Source organism: Thalassophryne amazonica, chromosome 18 (assembly GCF_902500255.1).
Source record: "Thalassophryne amazonica chromosome 18, fThaAma1.1, whole genome shotgun sequence".
Classification (NCBI taxonomy): Eukaryota; Metazoa; Chordata; class Actinopteri; order Batrachoidiformes; family Batrachoididae; genus Thalassophryne; species Thalassophryne amazonica.
The window spans coordinates 25,285,665-25,310,511 of record NC_047120.1 but is presented as its reverse complement, the minus strand read 5'-3'; the positions used below and the strand labels follow the sequence as shown (position 1 = coordinate 25,310,511).

At 39.9% G+C, this 24,847-nt stretch overlaps 1 protein-coding gene across 1 annotated transcript; it reads right to left on the bottom strand.

Annotated features, from left to right (window-relative positions):
- Positions 1-1,911: 1,911 nt before the first annotated feature.
- Positions 1,912-18,102, bottom strand: star2 (steroidogenic acute regulatory protein 2). The gene is made up of 7 exons (XM_034193847.1): positions 18,019-18,102; positions 17,829-17,936; positions 17,622-17,743; positions 14,938-15,096; positions 7,708-7,892; positions 4,593-4,689; positions 1,912-2,211 (listed from the first exon to the last, which is right to left on the bottom strand). The coding sequence occupies exons 1-7, from the start codon at positions 18,080-18,082 to the stop codon at positions 2,113-2,115; spliced, it is 834 nt and encodes a 277-aa protein (XP_034049738.1). The 5' UTR covers positions 18,083-18,102; the 3' UTR covers positions 1,912-2,112.
- Between the last annotated feature and the right edge of the window lie 6,745 nt (positions 18,103-24,847).

Below are 24,847 nucleotides of genomic sequence, written 5' to 3'. Positions count from 1 at the left end.
TTCATATTCTGGTCTGTAGTAGAGCATGACCTTCTGAGATGCATATTTGTGAAAGTGAGAAGGGGTCTTCAGTCAGACAGGACTGTTATTTATAATGTTGAGGATGAAAGTGAGTCCGAAATGGAGAATGAAGAAGTTTGTTTGTGACCTACCTACAGCTGCTTTGAACACACGTGGAAACCTGTAGCCATAGAGTACTCTCATGTAATTTTTACCTCATTACCCTTTTTTTTTTAACCAAAATCAGAGCAGCTTTAACCTCTGACCCCTGTACAAACTAAATTTGACCTTTGTCACCATTTTTGAAGTTTCTACGTCATAACTTTCAGTCAGATCGCTTAAACTGCTGTAGATCTTTTTGGAATGTTTATGATATACTTTATGATATGATAGGAATATTTTTAAATGTTGACTCCTACCTGGCTATGGCTGCCACCATACATTCTGATACACTGAAACTGGACTGTAAGTGTTGTTTAGTCCCCTGGTACTGAAGACCTGCTTGGCCCATGGACTATAAAGTAAGTATTTTGTTTGTATGACATTTATGAAACCGTGTTGCTAATCACAGAGTCCTGATGGCCAGTAGGACCTCAGTGGTTTATTTTGAACTTTCCTTTCATATTGCCTTAAGGTCAAAGTCCTCAAGACTCCTTCATCTTACAAGTGCCATGTTTGGAAGAAATGACATGGAAATAAAAAATAGTTGCAACCAAGGCATTGACGACAGCATGAGGACTGCATTTATATAGCACCTTTTCCATCAATGTCAGAAGCTCAAAATGCTTTACAGTAATGCCTCACATTCACCCATTCACATACACACACTGATGTTAGGGTGCTGACATGCAAGGTGCTCAGCACACACCGGGAGCAACTTGGAGATTAATGACTTTGCCCAAGGGTCCTTAGTGATTTTCCAGACAGGAGCCTCTGGTCTCAAACCCACTGCTTAACCACTAGACCATTACCTTCTCTATGAGGCATGAGGTCAAAGGTTCATGCTGATCATTTGATTCAGGAGCTGTTGCTGCTCTGTTTACCCGCCTCCTGATTAGAATGACACAGAATGAAAATGTTCAGAGATGTGAGTGTGCATGCCCCAGGAACGCCCATCAAGCAACTGTTTGTCGCCATCATTTGTCGCTAATGTGAACATAGGGTTAGAAACCGTAGACTATGCTGCAGTGTCACAAAATGACCAGTCACCATGCCATGACACCCCTGTTCATCTGTGACATCCAATAAGAGCCTCTGATGACTAAACAAAGTTGCTGAATCAGCTCTATCACAGATCAATAACCAGGACCTAACCAACAACATTCATTACACCCTTATTCCACAAGGCAACATTCTATTATGATCCTCCACAATCTAGAAAAAGTGCAGTAACAGGATTAAAAACGGTTTACTATGACTTGCAGCCTATCAGGCTGTCTTATAAAGTGTAGACCTGGCAACCTGATCAAAAGCGCCCAGCTGTGTCCTCGGGCAGAACAGCAACAAACGCTGCTTCTGCTTCAAATTTTTACCCCAATGGAGCACAATCAATCACCCGGAAGTGACTGTGTAATGATGCTAATTTGGCGAATTGGGATGAAATTTTTGAACAGCTTGAAAATTTCATCCCGATTTCAAAACTGGTGCTGATGATGGCCGTAACTACTGTGTATACAAAGTTTATTCAAGATTGACAAAAGATGGATCAAGAAGTTACTGTGATGCTTCAAAACATGCCCTGATTTGCTATTCGGGATGAAACGAGAATGGTCGGCGCTCTGTGGAATAGCCCTATCAGACACATCGACAACACAAAGAAGTGGAAAAAGGTGAAGAGATATAAGAACCAACCTGAAACTAAATCAGTCAAATTTCCATCGGTTACTTTATTTTCAGTCATGTAGTTTCTCATGTGTGAAGCATTGAATCCTTTTCATAGTGAGGTTTAAATGGCATCCCATGACATCACTTCCTATTATGACCCAGCCTGTATTTCTCAGGCTGGCAATGCAACATGTCTCCTTCCAGGCAATGTTCTGCCCATCATCCAGGCTTTGCTGTGCCTTCATCTGCCCATCCTCCGCGCTAACTGTTGCCGTGAACTCCTCATCCTCAGGAGACCCCAGCTGTGAGACGTGTGCGGAGGTGTCTGGTGAAATCCAGCTGTTCTCGTGGCAAAGCCTGATTGACAATAGATGTTGGAAGCCAACCCTGAGAAGAAAAATCTTGGTTAAGTTACTATATTTTAGACGGTATTTAGTGATTGTCACTGCTGGAAAATGTGAGAGTAAAATACAGCGTTACATACAGACAAAAAGGCACCAAGGTAGACTATGTCTAAATGTGTAAGTACAGCGGGATGGAAAAGTTTGGACATCCTTGGGCTTTTTTTTTTTTTGAAGTATCATCAAAAGCATAAAGTGTAGACCTTCAGCTTTACATCAAGGGTTTTACTGAAAATATTGCAGTCACCATTTAGAAATTATAGCAATTTTTTATTGTCTGTGTATAAAAATGTAATTGTATTGACTCAATCAAAGGATAATGTTTGAATAAAAATCATTATTTTTGCAGCCAGTTTTCTATATATTCAAGTGACTGAATATGTCTTACTATCATCAAGTCAGGTTGTGGAGCATGTGTCAATGCCGCACATTGCCACATCACCCACATTGCAGAACCACCTCAAGTCGTGACTAGCAACTGTTCAGGCAAACAAGTGGTCCATCCCCACTTATTAGAAGAAACCATCTTGCTGGTGCAGCCAGGTGAAATGTGCACATCCCCTTCAACTTTTCCACCTTCTCCAACAATGAGGCACCTGTGTGCTGGATCACGCCAAAATAAAGCACCACATGGCCAAAATGTGGCAGGTGAGATTCCTTCACAGTGGAATTAATACTCCTTATCTGAGTCTCACAAAGAATAGGTTTGTTTGGCAAAAAGTCATTCCAGCGGTACCCAAGGATCCTCAGAAGAGACATAGGGCCTAGTACCTAGAGATGTCATACCAAAGACATCCAGTTTTTGCAGTGGATAGTGTGAGGCGTCTGATCAATGCATTGAGCAAAACTGTTGGGGGAGAAAGGGAAGAGACAAACACTCTTGGTCATCCAACCATACAGTTAGACAGGAAGTACCAAGTCCCTAAAGACTTGGATCTTCATTGTCCCGCAAATGCACTGCTATTGTCAAACACATCTGTCCAGTAATGCCTTAGGCTCTTCTGCAATGTCTCTTGATCTAAAGGGCTGAGGACCCAGAGACATGAACATCACATCATGAAGTGAATCTCTACAATTTTGCCACTTTCACCAAATAAAGAAGAATTTCCGATGGCTGAGTGAATCTAGATATGATTTTAACATGATTATATTTACTCCTGACATTGTGTCAGCTCTACAATCGGCTGGTAGCCTGTCCAGGATGTACTACACCTTTTGCCCATTGCCTGTTGCTTCTTCACATTGAAAGGAGTTAGTTGAGATGGTTCAGGCATCTGATGAGGATACCACCTGGTTGTGTCCCAAAGGAGGTTTTCCAGGCACATCCAACTGGAAAAAGGAACCAGGGAAGCCCCAGGACACACTGTTGGGATTATATTTCCTAGCTATCTTGAGAATACTTAGGGATCCCCCAGGAAGACTTATAGGACTTGACTAAGGATAGGTAAGTGTGTGATGACCTGCTGGGTCGACTGCCACCACAATCTGGACCCGGACAAGTGGCAGAAAATGAAAGCATGAATGAGTCCAGTCACTTTGCACCCAACACCCTAAGTTGCACTCAAATTATGAGCTATGTAAAACAAAAATGAAATGGACACACCCCAGATGGATTTGCACAATGCACTGTAGACCATGTACTATAGGTCATCAAGACAAGACCCGCAATGTTAAATTAAGCATCAGTCCCATTTGGCACTTCCAGAAAATCATTTTACTTGTACCATGGCTGTTCTCTAAAGTTCCAGTGTCACTTTCACTGATATGCATTCTTTAAAAGTTTCGCCATGACAAGCCACCGTGTCAAGATCACGGTTGCCCATGAATGTGATCTAGCATGCGATTTGACGACGGAACATACTGGACTTGCACTGCGTCACATATAAATGCTACTGTTAGCATGGCCGTTGTACAACTATAGCACAACTTTGGCGCTCCTGGGAAATCTGTTAGTGCTGTATGTACAACAATGTTGTGAGATCAATGGAAATTCAAGGGATTACCCAAGTATGTCAAAGTTCACAATGGATAAAAAGGAATTTCCACACATCTTGAAAATCCCACCACAGTAAAAAGAAGCTGACGCCACAATGATGGAGTATCCCAGTTCATCAAGGACACCATTTTGTACCCTATAAGGTTTTCAAGATATAGACAAGGTTTCAGACCATGACCTTCCAGGTGAAAGTGAGAACGGTGCTGAATAATCTTGTGTCCTCTTTGGACCACTACAACTCTCCATGGTCTATTACAGCTGTAGCAGATGTGGAATGCACAATATTGTAAGAAGTATTGTCACATCCCTTCATGCATGAGCTCTTGCATGCTGCTTATTTCTTAAAAAAATGTAGACAGAGGAAAATTTACCTTTACATCCATATTAAGGAGCCATGTGAAGCGGCTTCTTGGTGAGCCATCATCCATCATGTCCTCAATGACGATACACGTCGGCCCATCCTCACCTCTGTTTACACACAAACGCACAGCAACACATTATATCTATGTAGAGCACGTTATCTTCTAACCTAATCAACTCACTATCATATCCTTATTAATCGTGTGATAAAATTCCTCTGACACAAACTGCAAGAAGTGGCCCATTTATTCAAACAAGAATGTATTGAATTAAAATATATAAGATTTATTCTGTGCATGCAAATGTCTTAATTCTCACAAAGTTTGTTCAGAAATTTGTTAAAATCTGTGTGAGTGAGCACTTCCATGTGCTAAGATAATCCATCCACCTGGCTGGTGCAATATATCTATTTGCTGATTACACAGCATGATTACTGCACAAATGTATCTTGGACTGGTCGTAATAAATGATCATGCAAACTTAAAGCCACAGATGTGAAAAATTTTGAGAGAGAGTGTAAGGCCTGCTGACTGGAGTAATGTCCGCTAAAGCTGTTATCCTAGAACCGAATGTTGATTTTACTACCATAAGCCACCTCCAATATGGTTTCTAACCAGCAGACCACGTGTAATCGTGCCAGAACCAGGATCACCACATACAGCTTCATCCACTACAATCCCAAATGAGAAAATATTAAGATGCTATTTTTTAAAATGATATTCTATTTCATTGCAGACAGTATTATCCCAACATATTTCATGTTTTCCTGGTCAGCTTCATTTCATTTGTTAATATACATCCATTCTAAAAAAATGTTGAAGCATTTGCCACTTTGTAATGTTGCTATTGCTTCTTCCAACACTTAAAAGACATTTTGAGGATACAAGCGATGAAGCATTTCACGTGTTATTTTGTCCCATTCTTTCTGAAAACACGTCTTAAAATGTGTAACAGTACTCAATCATTGTTTTTGCGTGTTTCATTTCAAAATTCTCCACACATTCTTGATTGAGGATAGGTCAGAACTATAGGCAGGCCAGTATCCATATTCATTTCTTCTGCAGCCATGTCTTTGTAATGTGTGCAGAATGTGGTTTTGCATGTATCTTGTTGAAACAAATACATATACATCCCTAGAAAAGATGTCATGAAAGCAGCATATCTTGCTTGAAAATGTCAATGCATTTTTCTAAATTAATGCTGCAGTCACAGAAGTGTAAATTACCTTTTTGCAATGGCATTGACACAGCCCCATACCACGACAGACACTCTGAGTGGACATTTTCATCTTTGGTCCTGATGTGATGTCTGTGTCTAGTTCTTTTAAAAAAAATCCTGGAATACTAAATCATCTGACCGCAATACACATTTCCACTGTCTATTGGTCCAAATGCCTCTGAGCCAAGAGAGGTTGACGCTGCTTATGGACAAGTTTAACATAGGTCTTAATTTTTGCACAGTAAAGTTTTAAGTGACATTTATGAATGTAACTCTGTGTTGCAGTATTTAACAAAGGTTTCCTAAAGTAATCCCTTGCCCATGTGGTTATAGCGGTTATTGATGAATATGATTCTTGATCCAATGTCATCCGAGGGATCCTCTGCCCATCTTTGCTCCTCATAGACTCACTCATTTGTGGATACTGCTTTTGTACCAAATCATGATTACTATCACCTGCTGATGCCATCTGTTTGAAATAACATCTTTATTTATTTACTTATTTACATCTCATTACTGGCCCTGTGCCAACTTATCAGTCAAAAGTTAAGTGCTGATTAACCATTCTGTCTGGCTGATGCTGAGACCCTGATCCATGCATTTATCTCTTCTAGATTGGACTACTGCAATGTTCTATTTTCTGGTTTACCGCAGTCTAGCATTAGGGGTCTCCAGTTGGTTCAAAATGCTGCAGCCAGTTTTGACATGAAGCAGAAAGTACAACCACATTACACCCATTTTGGCGTCTCTTCACTGGCTTCCTGTCCCAGTGAGATCAGATTTTAAGGTTCTGCTACTAACCTATAAAATTATTCATGGACTGGCACCTCCCTACCTAGCTGACCTAATTAAACCTTACGTACCGGCCCGGGCCTTACGTTCTCAGGGTGCAGGACTGCTTTGTGTCCCTAAGGTGAATAAGAAGTCTGCGGGTCACAGAGCCCCTGTTCTGTGAAATGATCTCCCTGCAGACTTAAGACTTACTTACTTTCCTTTTCATATGGCTAGCATACTGGTACAGTTTTGTTTTACGCTTTTTACTCTTTTAATTCATGTTATTAGTAATTGGAGTGGGCCGCGGCCTCAACTTTACCTAAATTCTGGGTCTTTTAGTGAAGTTTAGGGCTAGCAGCCGGCAATCACCTTAGTATTTCTCTGTTTTCCTTGTTGTGTAATGCTGGCAAATTATCCAGTATTTTTTGTCTTTCTGATGCCTGATTCTGTTTTTTCTCTCTGTTTAAGGTGCAGCTCCATCCAGAGATGGGAGTTGTATTCGTGTTGGCGATCCTCCTGTCCTGTGCGCCATTAGCATTTCTTGTATATTTGTCCGTGAATTGTTCTGTGAATTGTTTCTGTAATTTATGTTTGTAGCATGGCTCAAGCAGAGGGTCACCCCTTTGAGTCTGGTCTGCTTGAGGTTTCTTCCTCAGAGGGAGTTTTTCCTTACCACTGTTGCCCTGGGGGTTGGTAAGGTTAGACCTTACCTGTGTGAAGCGCTTTGAAGCAACTATGTTGTGATTTGGTGCTATATAAATGAAAATAAGTTGAAAAATTGAAATTGATTAACATGGATTTTAAAAAAAAATTGTGAACAACATTGAAGGAAAATAATCCTTTTGTCTGCATAGAAGAAATTTCTTTTATTTCCACTCAAACCAAATGTGTTGCATTTATGTTTTTGTTGTGTAATTTCTTATATTTTGTTGCTGTTCCTAATGTACTCAGAACAGTCACTCCTGAAACATTTTGTTACTGGGAAATCAAGTGTTTTTCCATTTTACCCAAATAATCAGTGAAGTATATGAATCATTTTAAAAATGCTGATTATCGGACAGGCTGAGTGACATCACACGTGATGATGATGATGATAATGATGATGATGGAGGAGGATTGTTTTCAAATGTATACCTCACAAAGCCTGTCTGCGGCGGGAAGGACTCCAGGTGAATTGCTGTTCCTCCCAGATACACACAGGATTTTTGTCTGCAGCTGTGTCTGACACTCAGAAAATCCCTCTGACCAATCAGGTTTCCTGCTCTCTCCGCCGACACCTCGTGAGTGACAACCGTTTGAGGTCCAACATGCTTCAGAATCTGCAACACAACATACTAAAAAGTTCCGTCTGGGAAAACACAGCAGCCCGTCAAAAGGACCATAACAAAAAAAAAAAAAAAAAAAAGAACGAAAAGGAATAAGTTATTACATTTAATATTGAATGAAATAGCTGTACACTGAAAAGTATACCAGGAGATACATTTCTGTTTATTATCTATGCATTTTGTGAATTTTCTGCTTTTCTCCTTTTTTACTTCTTGAAAAATTGATTAGAATATAAAACGTCTCTCACAGTGCTATTCAACTTATTAACTTACTGTGCATGTGGAAAGTATTCACAGCACTTAATTTTTCACATTTTGTTACGTTACAAGCTTATTCCAAAATGGATTAAATTAATTTTTCCCTCAAAATTCTACTCACAACACCTCATAATGACAACATGAAAAAGTTTTTTTTTTTTTGCAAATATATTAAAAATAAAAATCTAAGAAATCACATGTACACTGTAAAAAGTGATAAGCTCAATTAGTTAGTATTACTTGTTTCAATAATTCACTTCCATTTATCATAATGAGTTATGAAATTTCAACTTAACTTCATGAGTTATTGGCATTGCACCTCAAGGTTATAAGCCAGTTCAGTGAAATGTAAATTTAAATGTGTCAACATGTCAGTTGAGTTTACTTATGTTTCTAAGGCAGCAATTGAATTTAATTTTTGAAGTTGAAGCACCCTGATAATTTTTACAGTGTACATGAGTATTCATATGCTTTGCTCAATACTTTGTTGATGCACATTTGGCAGCAATTACAGCCTCAACTCTTCTTCAATATGATGTCACAAGCTTGGTGCACCTATCGTTGAGCAGTTTTGTCCATTCCTCTTTGCAGCACCTCTGAAGCTCCATCATTGGATGGAGAGCGTTCTGGCTGGGCCACTCAAAGACATTCACAAAGTTGTCCTGACGTCACTCCTTCGATATCTTGGCTGTGTGTTTAGGGTCATTGTCCTGCTGAAAGATGAACTGTTGCCCCAGTCTGAGGTTAAGAGCGCTCTGGAGCAGGTTTTCATCCAGGATGTCTCTGTACATTGCTGCATTCATCTTTCCCTCAATCCTGACTAGTCTCCCAGTTCCTGCTGCTGAAAAACATCCCTACAGCATGATGCTGCCACCACCATGCTTCACTGTAGGGATGGTGCCTGGTTTCCTCCAAACATGATGTCTGGCATTCACACCAAAGAGTTCAATCTTTGTTTTATCAGACCAGAGAATTTTATTTCTCATGGTCTGAGAATGGTCTGTCCTGGTGGTTGGCTCTCACTGTGGTATTGTATCACTTCCTGTTCCAGAGCACAGCGGTGTTTTGCTGTATCTGTTAGCTGTTTAATCTGCGCAGTTAGATTGATCTAGTTAACTAGATAACGATTTGTTTCACAGTGTAATCTTCACGTGCCTTAACTAAAGCACTCCCTCTGCTGAATCACCTCTAAATTACTTACACATTATTCACTTTGTGTGTTTTTAGGAATCCGCTAGCTTAGCGCAGCTACTAGCTCTTAGCCAATTTAGCATGGCGGCTTCTCCTGTCTCTCCCGCACTTTGCTGCTCTGGGTGTGAAATGTTTAGTTATTCCTCGCCCTCCTTTAGCAGTAATGGTACTTGTAATAAGTGTAGCTTATTCGTAGCTTTGGAGGCCAGGCTGGGCGAATTGGAGACTCGGCTCCGCACCGTGGAAAATTCTACAGCTAGCCAGGCCCCTGTAGTCGGTGCGGACCAAGGTAGCTTAGCCGCTGTTAGTTCCCTTCCAGTAGATCCCGAGCAGCCGGGAAAGCAGACCGACTGGGTGACTGTGAGGAGGAAGCGTAGTCCTAAACAGGAGCCCCGTGTACACCGCCAACCCGTTCACATTTCTAACCGTTTTTCCCCACTCGGCGACACACCCACCGAGGTTCAAACTCTGGTTATTGGCGACTCTGTTTTGAGAAATGTGAAGTTAGCGACACCAGCAACCATAGTCAATTGTCTTCCGGGGGCCAGAGCAGGCGACATTGAAGGAAATTTGAAACTGCTGGCTAAGGCTAAGCGTAAATTTGGTAAGATTGTAATTCACGTCGGCAATAATGACACCCGGTTATGCCAATCGGAGGTCACTAAAATTAACATTGAATCGGTGTGTAACTTTGCAAAAACAATGTTGGACTCTGTAGTTTTTTCTGGGCCCCTCCCCAATCGGACCGGGAGTGACATGTTTAGCCACATGTTCTCCTTGAATTGCTGTCTGTCTGAGTGGTGTCCAAAAAATGAGGTGGGCTTCATAGATAATTGGCAAAGCTTCTGGGAAAAACCTGGTCTTGTTAGGAGAGACGGCATCCATCCCACTTTGGATGGAGCAGCTCTCATTTCTAGAAATCTGGCCAATTTTCTTAAATCCTCCAAACTGTGACTATCCAGGGTTGGGACCAGGAAGCAGAGTTGTAGTCTTACACACCTCTCTGCAGCTTCTCTCTCCCTGCCATCCCCTCATTACCCCATCCCCGTAGAGACGGTGCCTGCTCCCAGACCACCAATAACCAGTAAAAATCTATTTAAGCATAAAAATTCAAAAAGAAAAAATAATATAGCACCTTCAACTGCACCACAGACTAAAACAGTTAAATGTGGTCTATTAAACATTAGGTCTCTCTCTTCTAAGTCCCTGTTAGTAAATTATATAATAATTGATCAACATATTGATTTATTCTGCCTTACAGAAACCTGGTTACAGCAGGATGAATATGTTAGTTTAAATGAGTCAACACCCCCAAGTCACACTAACTGCCAGAATGTTCGTAGCACGGGCCGAGGCGGAGGATTAGCAGCAATCTTCCATTCCAGCTTATTAATTAATCAAAAACCTAGACAGAGCTTTAATTCATTTGAAAGCTTGACTCTTAGTCTTGTCCATCCAAATTGGAAGTCCCAAAAACCAGTTTTATTTGTTATTATCTATCGTCCACCTGGTCGTTACTGTGAGTTTCTCTGTGAATTTTCAGACCTTTTGTCTGACTTAGTGCTTAGCTCAGATAAGATAATTATAGTGAGCGATTTTAACATCCACACAGATGCTGAGAATGACAGCCTCAACACTGCATTTAATCTATTATTAGACTCAATTGGCTTTGCTCAAAATGTAAATGAGTCCACCCACCACTTAATCATATCTTAGATCTTGTTCTGACTTATGGTATGGAAATTGAAGACTTAACAGTATTCCCTGAAAACTCCCTTCTGTCTGATAATTTCTTAATAACATTTACATTTACTCTGATGGACTACCCAGCAGTGGGGAACAAGTTTCATTACACTAGAAGTCTTTCAGAAAGCGCTGTAACTAGGTTTAAGGATATGATTCCTTCTTTATGTTCTCTAATGCCATATACCAACACAGTGCAAAGTAGCTACCTAAACTCTGTAAGTGAGATAGAGTATCTCGTCAATAGTTTTACATCCTCATTGAAGACAACTTTGGATGCTGTAGCTCCTCTGAAAAAGAGGGCTTTAAATCAGAAGTGCCTGACTCCGTGGTATAACTCACAAACTCGCAGCTTAAAGCAGATAACCCGTAAGTTGGAGAGGAAATGGCGTCTCACTAATTTAGAAGATCTTCACTTAGCCTGGATAAAGAGTCTGTTGCTCTATAAAAAAGCCCTCCGTAAAGCTAGGACATCTTACTACTCATCACTAATTGAAGAAAATAAGAACAACCCCAGGTTTCTTTTCAGCACTGTAGCCAGGCTGACAAAGAGTCAGAGCTCTATTGAGCCGAGTATTCCTTTAACTTTAACTAGTAATGACTTCATGACTTTCTTTGCTAATAAAATTTTAACTATTAGAGAAAAAATGACTCATAACCATCCCAAAGACGTATCGTTATCTTCGGCTGCTTTCAGTGATGCCGGTATTTGGTTAGACTCTTTCTCTCTGACTGTTCTGTCTGAGTTATTTTCATTAGTTACTTCCTCCAAACCATCAACATGTCTATTAGACCCCATTCCTACCAGGCTGCTCAAGGACGCCCTACCATTAATTAATGCTTCGATCTTAAATATGATCAATCTATCTTTATTAGTTGGCTATGTACCACAGGCTTTTAAGGTGGCAGTAATTAAACCATTACTTAAAAAAACATCACTTGACCCGGCTATCTTAGCTAATTATAGGCCAATCTCCAACCTTCCTTTTGTCTCAAAAATTCTTGAAAGGGTAGTTGTAAAACAGCTAACTGATCATCTGCAGAGGAATGGTCTATTTGAAGAGTTTCAGTCAGGTTTTAGAATTCATCATAGTACAGAAACAGCATTAGCGAAGGTTACAAATGATCTTCTTATGGCCTCAGACAGTGGCCTCATCTCTGTGCTTGTTCTGTTAGACCTCAGTGCTGCTTTTGATACTGTTGACCATAAAATTTTATTACAGAGATAAGAGCATGCCATAGGTATTAAAGGCACTGCGCTGCGGTGGTTTGAATCATATTTATCTAATAGATTACAATTTGTTCATGTAAATGGGGAATCTTCTTCACAGACTAAGGTTAATTATGGAGTTCCACAAGGTTCTGTGCTAGGACCAATTTTATTCACTTTATACATGTTTCCCTTAGGCAGTATTATTAGACGGCATTGCTTAAATTTTCATTGTTACGCAGATGATACCCAGCTTTATCTATCCATGAAGCCAGAGGACACACACCAATTAGCTAAACTGCAGGATTGTCTTATAGACATAAAGACATGGATGACCTCTAATTTCCTGCTTTTAAACTCAGATAAAACTGAAGTTATTGTACTTGGCCCCACAGATCTTAGAAACATGGTGTCTAACCAGATCCTTACTCTGGATGGCATTACCCTGACCTCTAGTAATACTGTGAGAAATCTTGGAGTCATTTTTGATCAGGATATGTCATTCAATGCGCATATTAAACAAATATGTAGGACTGCTTTTTTGCATTTGCGCAATATCTCTAAAATTAGAAAGGTCTTGTCTCAGAGTGATGCTGAAAAACTAATTCATGCATTTATTTCCTCTAGGCTGGACTATTGTAATTCATTATTATCAGGTTGTCCTAAAAGTTCCCTGAAAAGCCTTCAGTTAATTCAAAATGCTGCAGCTAGAGTACTGACGGGGACTAGAAGGAGAGAGCATATCTCACCCATATTGGCCTCTCTTCATTGGCTTCCTGTTAATTCTAGAATAGAATTTAAAATTCTTCTTCTTACTTATAAGGTTTTGAATAATCAGGTCCCATCTTATCTTAGGGACCTCATAATACCATATCACCCCAATAGAGCGCTTCGCTCTCAGACTGCAAGCTTATTTGTAGTTCCTAGGGTTTGTAAGAGTAGAATGGGAGGCAGAGCCTTCAGCTTTCAGGCTCCTCTCCTGTGGAACCAGCTCCCAATTCGGATCACACCCTCTCTACTTTTAAGATTAGGCTTAAAACTTTCCTTTTTGCTAAAGCTTATAGTTAGGGCTGGATCAGGTGACCCTGAACCATCCCTTAGTTATGCTGCTATAGACTTAGACTGCTGGGGGGTTCCCATGATGCACTGAGTGTTTCTTTCTCTTTTTTGCTCTGTATGCACCACTCTGCATTTAATCATTAGTGATTGATCTCTGCTCCTCTCCACAGCATGTCTTTTTCCTGGTTCTCTCCCTCAGCCCCAACCAGTCCCAGCAGAAGACTGCCCCTCCCTGAGCCTGGTTCTGCTGGAGGTTTCTTCCTGTTAAAAGGGAGTTTTTCCTTCCCACTGTTGCCAAGTGCTTGCTCACAGGGGGTCGTTTTGACCGTTGGGGTTTTTCCGTATTTATTGTATGGCCTTGCCTTACAATATAAAGCGCCTTGGGGCAACTGTTTGTTGTGATTTGGTGCTATATAAATAAAATTGATTTGATTTGATTTGAGAATCCTTCAGTTGCCTTTTGGCAAACTCCAGGTGGGCTGTCATGTGCCTTTTACTAAGGAGTGGCTTCCGTCTGGCCACTCTACCATACAGACCTGATTGGTGGATTGCTGCAGAGATGGTTGACCTTTTGTAAGGTTCTCCTCTCTCCACAGAGGAATGCTGGAGCTCTGACAGAGTGACCATCGGGTTCTTGGTCACCTCCCTGACTAAGGCCCTTCTCCCCTGATCGCTTAGCTTAGACGGGTGGCCAGCTCTAGGAAGAGTCCTGGAGTTTCTGAACTTATTCTATTTAGGGATGATGGAGGCCACTGTGCTCACTGGGACCTTCAAAGCAGCAGAAATGTTTCTGTAGCCTTCCTCAGATTTGTGCTTCGAGACAATCCTGTCTCATAGGTCTACAGACAATTCCTTTGACTTCCTTCTTGGTTTGTGCTCTGACATGCTGTCAACTGTGGGACCTTATATGTAGACAGGTGTGTGTCTTTCGAAATCATGTCCAATCAACTGAATTTACCCCAGGTGGACTCCAATTAAGCTGTAGAAACATCTCAAGGATGATCAGTGGAAACAGGATGCACGTGCTCAAGTTTTAACTTCATGGCAAAGACTGTGAATACTTATGTACATATAATTTCTTAGTTTTAGTTTTTTTTTTAATAAATTTGAAAAATAAAAAAAAATAAAAACTTTTTCACATTGTTGTTATGGGGTATTGTGTGTATAATTTTGAGGAGAAAAATTAAATTAATTAATTTTGGAATAAGCTTGTATCATATCAAAATGTGGAAAAAGTGAAGTGCTGTGAATACTTTCCAGATGCGCTGCAGATAGCTGTACCTTAAAACAAAAGACATTCAATAGTTTCACTGTGTTTCATAAATGTGAATCAATTATTCCCCGCAGGCCAGCAACATTAAAAACATTCACTGCTCACAATCAAGTTCATTCTGTGGCAATGCTGCCAAACAGGACATGAGGTCATATCTCAGAAATACTTTGCTGTATCAGAATCAAACTTGGTATGTGGGCTTGAGACCCAATTGTGAGGAAGCACAAAAAATTGGTGCTACTTGGCCCCTCATTAGTGGCAACAAGAATAGTAAAAACAAGTTAGTGAATAGTGTATTCACTCACTTGTATTTTCTGCACATTTGGGTTCCACTTGTGCATTTCCTCCACTCTGAGAAACAAGATGTCATAGAGCTCGTCCATGCTGGCATCTAGGACGGCCTGCAGCATGAACACCTTTCTGCTCCCCTCCGTCACTTTGCTAAACACCACGTCACCATTACTCTAAAAGAAACAAAAATATGACACCACCACCATTAAATTGCAGTTTCATGTGGCTTGTTTGCAGTTCCTTGATAGAAGAACTAGAAGGGCACAAAAAGTGCATAGTTATCTATCTGACTCGGAGGTTCTAATGAGCTCCCAGGAGCTCCAAAATAAATTCCATCTGAATAAAAATACATTTTTTTAGATATCTAAAATCAGAAATTTTATAATAATAACTGTCAACTGTCAAAACCAGCCCAAACAATATTAGAGAAAATGTCCAACAAAGGATAATCGGAAAAATGTATAATTTCTCATTTTATAACTTGATATCCCAACTTTCTGAGAGGATGACTTATCAATAGATCTGTCAGAGGAAGACTGGTGAAAAATATGCATTCTAGCTCACATCAGATCTATTAACAGACACCAACTGATACAGTTGAAATGGTTGATGGTTATGTAACACCAGTAGACATAAATAGATATAATGTTGATGTACCTGATATATGTTCAAAATGCACAGAACACAAAGGAATATTGATACGCTGTATGTGGTATTGTAAAAAAAAAATAATAATAATAATACTGTTTTGGGAAGAGATAAAAGAGGTGATGGAAAAGATTTTTTCCAAACATGTGATAATGGACACCGAGTTGTTTTTATTTAGCCTCTACCCTGAGAAGCACAATTACACTAAGAATGAACGGACACTTTTGGATCTAGGCCTACTTAATGCTATCACTATACTGGAAGAAATCTCATAGACCAACATAGGACTAATGGCTACGGGAAATGGCATTGACTCTTCCACTGGAAAGGATGACATATGTGTTGAAGGGCAAAGTAGACAAATTTGAAACTATTTGGAAGTCTTTTTATCTCATATATTAAAAAAAAAATACTAGACTAGATCTAGGGTTACCTAATTATATAGAGGCTAATAGGGCACTTGTTCGTTTGTTTGTTTGTTTCCTTTTCTGTTTATGTTATATACGTTTTTTTCAAGCATTGTATACAAGTTCTATTTTGTATCTGTATTTGAAAAAAATATTTAAAAACAGTTATGGAAAAAAATAATAATAACACCTCTGTCCATAAAAAGTGCATACCTCAACCAAGGCCCCACAGCCCCATTTAAATTAAGCGCCAAACGTAATCCCAATCATTAGCCCAGTCAAGTGGACCACCTCTGCTCCAAAACACACTTTTGGCCATTATCTGGATCTGGATCAAAGTTGACCAGTGGATAGACAGCCACTTTTTATCCTGACAATGAACTTGATCTGGATCACTAACCTTTGTGTCTAATTCTTGATCTGTAATCCTAATCAGGGTATCTGTTCCTGATTATTTACTTTTTAATCCTGATCTTTGATCTTGAACTATCACTATTGATTGTGGTTGCTGAGTTTTGATCCTGATCGCTAATCTTTCATCTTTTATTATTTTATGTCTTTAATGCTGATCACTTATTCTGATGAGTTTTGATCCAGTTTGCTGATCTTTAATTGAGATAGTTCATCTTTGATCCTGACATTTGATCCTGATCCATGATTTTGAACATGAGTTTGATCCTGATTGAGGGTCGGCACCTTAGATCCTAATTGCTGATGTCTTTGATCTTGTTATCAGGATCAAAGAAGTTAGGATTAGCAATGAAAGATCAAAAATCAATCTCAAAGGCAGAATTTGCCACTTCATCCAGAACCACACCAAGATCCAAGACCCATCTCTTCATCAAACCAACCAAAAACTGGTTGATGTCCTTTAATTCTGCCTGATATAATGAAAATCTAATATCTGTGTTAAGTCCTATACATGCCCTGAAACCCATCGGGCTGGTGTTTATCCTTGAATACCATAGCCTGAACAGCAAACACAGACTTCTGACGTCCCACAATCTGGATCTGGATCACCTGCAAAATTCAGTGGAGACTTCCATGGCCTAATATCTATCAGTGGTACAAATTTGATCAGAATCCTTGAAGTTGTTTTTAAGTAATCATTCAAAACCTATATAAAGTGAAATCTTGATACAGAATCTGGATCCAGATTACCTTCAAAACATAATGGAGACTTCCATGGCCTAATATCTATCTGTGGTGCAAATTTGGTGAGAATCCTTGAAGAAGTTTTGAAGTAATCGTTCAAAGCCTATATAAAGTGAAATCTTGATCCAGAATCCGGATCCAGAATACCTTCAAAATGTAATGGAGACTTCCATGGCCTAATTATTTCATCAAAATCCGTGCAGTAGTTTTGATGTAATCCTGCCAACAGACAGCCGGACAGACAAGTAAAAAAAAAAAAAAACGCTGCTGATTTTATGTCCTTGGTGGATGTAATAAAATCAGCTGTGGTTGCAGCAAAGAGACATGGAAAATGTGCACGGCATGGTCAGGTGATCTCGAGGACTAGAGTTGGTGACCCTGATGTTGCATCACGCGTCACGAGAATCTGATCTAACCCAGACTTGACCTGACTATTATTGTAAGAACTTTGAAGAAGATACAAAGTGCATTTGTTAGTCAGCTGTTACCTCTTTGATCTCCATCTTCCATCCTTCTTTGTCCTCCAACAGCTTCAAAGCCTTCCGCATCGCGCCGACGCCTTCTTCTACAAACATCAGAGACTCTTCCTTCATTGATGTTCCACTGGGTTCTGCAAAACATGATTCCTCACTTGTAAACTCAGAAAAAAAGCTGAACAGAAAGACAACGAAAGATCTTTTGAATTCACACGTTACCGCTGTAATTCAGGGCTGCGTGCGGTCTCGTGTGAAGTTCCATATATTTGTGTTGCTGCAGATGTGTGATCTCTTGACCAATCACTGCCACAGCTGTACGTTGAAGGCCTGCAACAACAAACAAACAACAAACAACTTGTTACTCTTTTGCCTTATTTGCTTTATGATTAAAGGATAATGAAATATTTACTGGACATGCTCCTCAGGTGTGGGTAGGAGATTCCACAGCACAGCTTTACAAGAGCGGGCAGCATGTTCTTTGTTTGGCGGCGGCGGCGGTCTGGAAGAGCGCGTTGTTGCTCTTTATACCCTCTGTGAAGGACGCCATGCTGAGGGAAGTGCCAGCAAAGACGATAGGAAGAGGTCTGAAGGCCAAACTTGTCAGAAGCAAAGTAAAAGATGAATATTTGCAAACAGTTAAATCATAGAGAAAGTTAAGAAGCATTAAGTTAAGAAACCTTTCAGAACACTGTGTTTCTGATTGTTCTACTCACCTTTGGCAACTGTTACAAATGTCTTTTTTTAAGCAAATTCAAATCAAATCAAGTCTGGGAGCATGCACTGGTGCACTGCATCCACAACTGCTTTGGCTCCTGGATGACAACCAGCCAGGCAGATATGTAGCCCATCACCATAACTCTCAAATGTGGGCATCCTCTTGGCCTTCTTCAGCCACTGGGGTCCTCAACACTCTGGCACCCAAGCTTAGTCATGATCCAGGACAATGGTAAAACTAAGAACTGTGATTCCAGAGTCACCTTCTCAAGAGTATTAATTGATTCAGCAAAAATCACATCATCTTCCATGAAGTCAAGGTTTGTAAACCTATCCTCACCAACAACAGAACCAAAGTTGCTGGTGGTTTCCACAACCCTGCCCAACACCCAGTCTGTGCAAGCATTAAAAACGTCCCTAACAAACATAAATTTTCACTGGGAAAACTCAGGGTTTCTGTGAAAAGAAAAACCGTGAGCCTCAGTGCTGTGGCTGCAGGCGGGCTGAACGGCCATATATTGAGTATGGATACAAAAACAAGTGATACAGATTGCACGTGTCTGAGCTCAACTCTAAAGGTGGGCGATCATGGGAATTTTGGTATTGATCCGATACCAAGTAAATATAGGCCCAGTATCGCCGATATCGATAACAATACTTTTTTATATTTAAGCTTCATAGATCCAAAGGATCCAAAAGACCTAGGATAGAATTTCAGTGAACATTGTACGTGACAACAAAATACTTTATTGTCACAATCACCATTTTTGTTTAAAAATATCACTCAACACAACTTAAAACAAAATCTTCTGAAGTAGAGGGCTGACTCGAGGAGAGCACTGAGTGCGTGGGCCAGGCTGAGCCTCAATGCATAGCTGTAGCACAGCAACAAAAGACCAAAGGGGGGAGAGTGCGCTGCTCCGTGTTGTGTGACACAGCGCAGGGCTGCTCTTACAGACAGAGAGTAGACTTTGATGAATCTGCGCGCGCAGCAGTCAGTGCGTGTGGGAGAAAAAAAAAGAAGCTTGAGTATCGATCTTTTTACACCAGGATTGTTCAATATCAATACCAGCGTTGGTATCGATATTATTAATATTAGGATCGATCCACCCACCTCTACTCAACTCACTGCTTTAGCACTGGTTTAGCTTTGGAATCCAGCACAAAGACAGCTGGGTTCAGCATTTTTCAGTAGACATGGGCAGTTAGCTTTGATAAAAGTTAATCCGCTAGTTATTGAAATTAACGTCACATCTGTCATTTTACAAAGTGAAAATATCAGCTATATGTTTTAGTTTTAAAGTCATGCACTAATTTTGAAGGTTTTAGCATTTAGCCACAATGTATTATGGGAAGATTAGTTGCCTGACATCAGTGGTTGACTGGTCATTATAAGCCACAAGTTACTGAAACGTGTTGTGGGTTTTACAAATAAATCTGTATGTGTAAATATGTCATTTTTTTCATTTGTTAAAAAAAAAGATAAGAGTTAGGGTTCATACTGCCATGAACACAGCCATCTACTGGATGGCAGTGTTCATGGCAGTATGAACAGCCACACATTTGCTAAAACTGCTGAATTACAAGAAAAACAGAATTTTCAGTTTTGAAATGGCCTTTTTTTTTTTTTTTTTTTTTTTTTTTACAAGTGAAACATTATCTTTTTTTCTCTTCCTCTTCCTTTCTCTCTTCTCTTTACTTTCTCTCTGGTAGTCAGCTCTCCTCTGCCTGCAGACGTTAGAGCTCTACCATTCATGGCTGTCTGTCTGCTACAAAACATGTAACAGGCAAGCACTAAAATCTTTGATTTTAGACTTAACAAATACTTTTAACTATTAAGCTTTATTCACTATGCCCGCAGAAATATGTTAGCGGGCTAAAACTTATCAGAACTAAATTTATCGGAAGCTAATTGGTCCGCTGCTGGTTTTCAAAGTTATCTGAAAAGCTTCGATAATTAGTGGTGAGCAGATTAGCGGAAGTGTGCCCACCTCTGGACATGGGTAAGATGTAGTCCTAACGCAATATCAGCAAATCAAAATGGCAACAGTCTTTCCTTTAAACTGGAGTGCACAGAGTGGTGGTATTGAGGATTTTTGGCATATTATCAGATAAACACCAACCTGTCAATGCTTACAGAGAACAGCAACCACCAAATCTCCCTGAGGTGAAGCAGTGAAACTGCAAGGTGAAGTTAACGTAATTCAGGTAAACGTCAAAGTCTTTGGGTCAAGGTCACTGGCTCAAAGGTCAGATTGCACACATTATAGTGAAACGAGAGCACAATTTACTGAAACTAGCGCACACAATTTAGCAAAATGAGTGCTTGATATGCAGTACATTGGCGTAGTAATTATATGGGTTTGCAAATTTCTTGTATTTTAATTCAGAAAATGATGAAAAATCACAGCACTGGCCTTAAAAACAAAAGTGTTCCATTTTATCCACATTGTTCGAACAAATATGCAGAACTTGCAGGGTTGATTGCATAACAGTATATATTCTGAATAATAATCACATAACAGTCATATAACATGGTCATTATGAATTGTTCTTAAGTTTTAAAAATGCATAAAATTGTATTGACAAAACTTAAGTTCATCTTCAGTAGTCCTAATGTTAATGTCTTAATGTGGAGAGGTAGGACCAAAGACCATTTATATCCTCTGAAAAATGAAGAAGAACATGAGGAATGAGCTTAAGGACCTCGCCTAAGGGACAGTGGTTATTTTCCTGTCTGAAAGAAAGCCAACCTAGGGTTACACACCTGCCTTTCTAACTTCTAGACCATCACCTCTCCAATGGTACATGTGACTGGAGACAGTTCTCAGAAACTGAGGGACCATGCAATTGGTGAGGGAAGCCATCAAAACAGCCATGATAACTCTCATGATGTTACAGACTTCTGTGGCTGAAGAAACTGTGCATTGTCCCACTTTTATCTGCTGCATCCCAGTTACACCAGGTTCATGGTGGAGTGGCACAGACAAGGATTTCTCAAAAAGGGAACACATGAAATTTCAGCTTCAGTTTACCCGAAGGCCTTTCAAAAGTCACTCATGGTTTTGCATTGTTTATTGAAAAATTGATTGAAACATAAAGTGGATTAAATTCACATGGTAAAATTAACTGAGCATATTTGTGGTGCTGTCGTGCAGAATTTAGGACAAAGTCCCTACTCACCAGACACAAGTCTATGTTTTTCCGCTGCTCGGTCATAAACTCATTTCCTTAAAGGTGTCCACAAAAATCAGAGGAGCAAAGTTCCAAAGCGACAGTTTTTTATTTTTTGCCGGCAAAAGGAAGCAGCACACAGAGTCCACGTCACAGGCAACACCACGACCGCTTTGAACAGCTTACACTGGACAATGCATTTTTTTATACACTTCATGGGTCAGTAACTCCTCTCAAATGGCCTGACCTTATTAATGACATCATTATACGAATGCAAATTAGTTCTGTTTTTGGAAATTCCCCTCCCCAGTGGGTTTACTCTGTCAGGGTGTGGTATTAAAAACCCTTAGTCACAGAAGATGACCAGGCCAGTCAGTTCATCTCTGGGTCCACAGGCCCTGAGCCATGAAAATTTACTCCTCTGGTAAATCCCACGTTTTTAATCCAATATTCATTTTCTTCACATTGTTTCACTCAAATTATACTTTTGACTCCAAATTCTGGTCTTATAGTTTCCTTTGAAGGAAACATACATTTTGCACAAAACATATTCTCTGTTAAACATCTGTTCAATGTCACCAGAAATACACAATTAATCCCTTTCCTGTTCTTCATTAACACATCTTTCTTTATCTGAAAATTACACGACAGTACCACCTGATTTGGAATGTTCATCCGTAAGTCAGCGGTACACCTCGACATGTGCACCACCTTTTTCGTAGCAATCAAGCCACATTTCATGCATGCCTGACCAACATCTGATAACATTTAGGGAGTCACTCAAGCACATGTGTGTCTGAACTGTGTAATTGATAAAACCATCTGGTCTTTCTATAGATGTTTAATTGATAAAACCAATCAGCATGATGGAACACTCTGTTTTTATTGTGTGTCACTACATTACAGACATAAACACACACTATAAGATTTTTACATAACAACCTTGAACGCAACACTGGTGCTGCCATACAAGGTGCTCACTACACACCGGGAGCAACTAGGGGATTAAGGACCTAAAAGACCTAAAAGTAGTGTTGATATTCAATTCTGAAGATACTCTCCGAATGAATTTTCCTTGACTGAGATGAAAAGCCTCGCTGCCAGCTGCAACATTCTCCTCACTCTGCCCACTTCAGGGTCTTCCTGAACTGGGTCCATCTATCACAGATCCAATCTTCAATGAACCTCCTGTGGGTGTTGAGGATGGTGTTTCGGTCTGGTGCATAACGAGGTCCACAGAGTGCCTGAAATTGTCGCTCCACTGCAGTCACAGTTTGAAGCACCTCCATCCATGTAGCGATTTTGCGCCTCCGTTCTTACAGAAGCATGGCACTTGAAGAAAACAACGCAACACTACAAATTTGAACTTGAAAAAATTCTCAAGATTAACACCCTACGTTCTATATCTGCAAAGACAAGAGAAAATAAAAACCATGAGTGACTTTTGAAACACTATATATATGGGTGATTCTTTAACTACGGGCACTATTGGCCTTGTAAATGTAATTTCCACCACACCATTGCCTTACAATATAAAGTGCCTTGAGGCAACTGTTTGTTGTGATTTGGCGCTATATACATGTGCTCTGATGTCACTGTTTATCTCCATAGAAACTACCCAAACAATCTTTCATACAAACTGTTTAAAGGGGCATTACAGTGTTGTGGTGGAAATTACGGCAATAGTGTGGGACAACTACATTTCGTTTAAAAAAAATCACAACAGTTGTATGACACTGAATACCCCAATTATGTTTTGATTATTTTACTGATATTTTATTCAGAGATATTTGAAAACATTAGAAAAAACATTTGTTTACTATTCATTTTTATCATTGAAGATCATAAGTCTGGGTGTGGGACAAGCACAAAACGGCAATATTTGCATATAATGATGCTGACAAAAGGTGAAAAAGTCATCACAGACTACTAGGACAAATTTCTTAAAAAACTTTCATTGTAAAGATAACTATAAAAGTGTGAAATTTCCCCTTTTTTCTTTTTTTCATAAAATATGATCAAGGGACATAAAAGTGCCCGTAGTCTAAGAATCACCCATATATATATATATATATATATATATATATATATACACACACACACACTGTATATAACTTGAAAACATCTTTTATGAGTTATAACCTTTGACCAGTCTGCTCCAAAAGATCATCACCTAATCACCAGACTTGTACTGCTCGCCCCATAACAGCCATCAAGTGCGGATCCGATGGCATAGTCTTCACAGAATTTATGGACCACGGCAACACTGTCGTCTCCACCTGAGTTGTGGACATTTTAGAAAAGCTGCACACTCACTTCAAGGTGATTCATTCTGGAGAAGATGCAGTTCTTCAGCATGACGATGCTCTTCCACAGATGAGTCGACAAACAGCATGCACTGCAGCGGCTCAAATTTTTAGAATTTACCACACCCGCCATACAGTCTAGATCTTTTTCCCAAGATGAAAGAACATTTATAAAGTATACTTAGAAAGCAAACTTGAGGTTATCTAATTTATTTTTATTTATTTATTTTTGGTAATGGTAGGGTGGAGAAGGATCGGTTGCCATCTAGGACCCAAGACGCTTCCTTAGTGTAGTGGACGCTGACCTCATTCATTCATATGATGAGTGATTTGATGCTTGAAACTGAAAAATCTTTGATCCACAGATGCAATGGTGGTCTGTTGTTTTGTGTGTTTCCTCTCGGCACTGTTTGTTTTCCACTCTAATGTGCTGTGATAACTAAAACAATCTCTGCATTGACTCACTTTATTGTTATGCATTTGTTTTGTACATCTGTGGAATGTGGGTGAAAACGAGGCCTCCTGCTCTATCTATGAACACACAGGAGATAGCGCCCTGTCTGGCGCGCTGCCACTCCCCTCCCACCAGCTGCCTCTTATCAGCTGGAGCTAACAGGTGTCCTTGTGAGAAGGATTCATGACGTGAATGCTGAACTTCACTTACTGACCAGACTGAATGAACTCACTGCAGTCACACGTCTGTGCAGCGTAAGGTGTCTGCGGTTGTTGGCGCCTTCCTAAATCAGCCACTGATTGCATTTTCAGGACGTTGTACATTGTGGGTTTGAGCATGTGATGCCACTTGAATGAATACTCTGCCCACAAAATGCTTGTAATTAAAATGTTTATTCAGGAAGTGTTGCACAGCTGAAAACTGAACTCATATGTGGAGTTATACATCCTTACAACACTGACTGAACCTTGTTCTTACTTTCACTGATCTTCATTTTGCAAGATCACAGTTTGAAATATTGTCAACCTTAGGCGGACACACAGCACACGGCGATAGCTGGACAAAGGATAAAAAGTCAGAATTTGACCAGA

Bases quoted from the DNA above. Each gene is read 5' to 3' on its own strand.
- star2 (XM_034193847.1), bottom strand. From the start codon at position 18,082: ATGCTGCCCGCTCTTGTAAAGCTGTGCTGTGGAATCTCCTACCCACAC. The intron at 17,744-17,828 runs GTAACGTGTGAA...CATGTTTTGCAG, and splicing joins CGCAGCCCTGAATTACAGCG to AACCCAGTGGAACATCAATG. The intron at 2,212-4,592 runs GTAAATTTTCCT...TTTTCTTCTCAG, and splicing joins TCCTTAATATGGATGTAAAG to GGTTGGCTTCCAACATCTAT.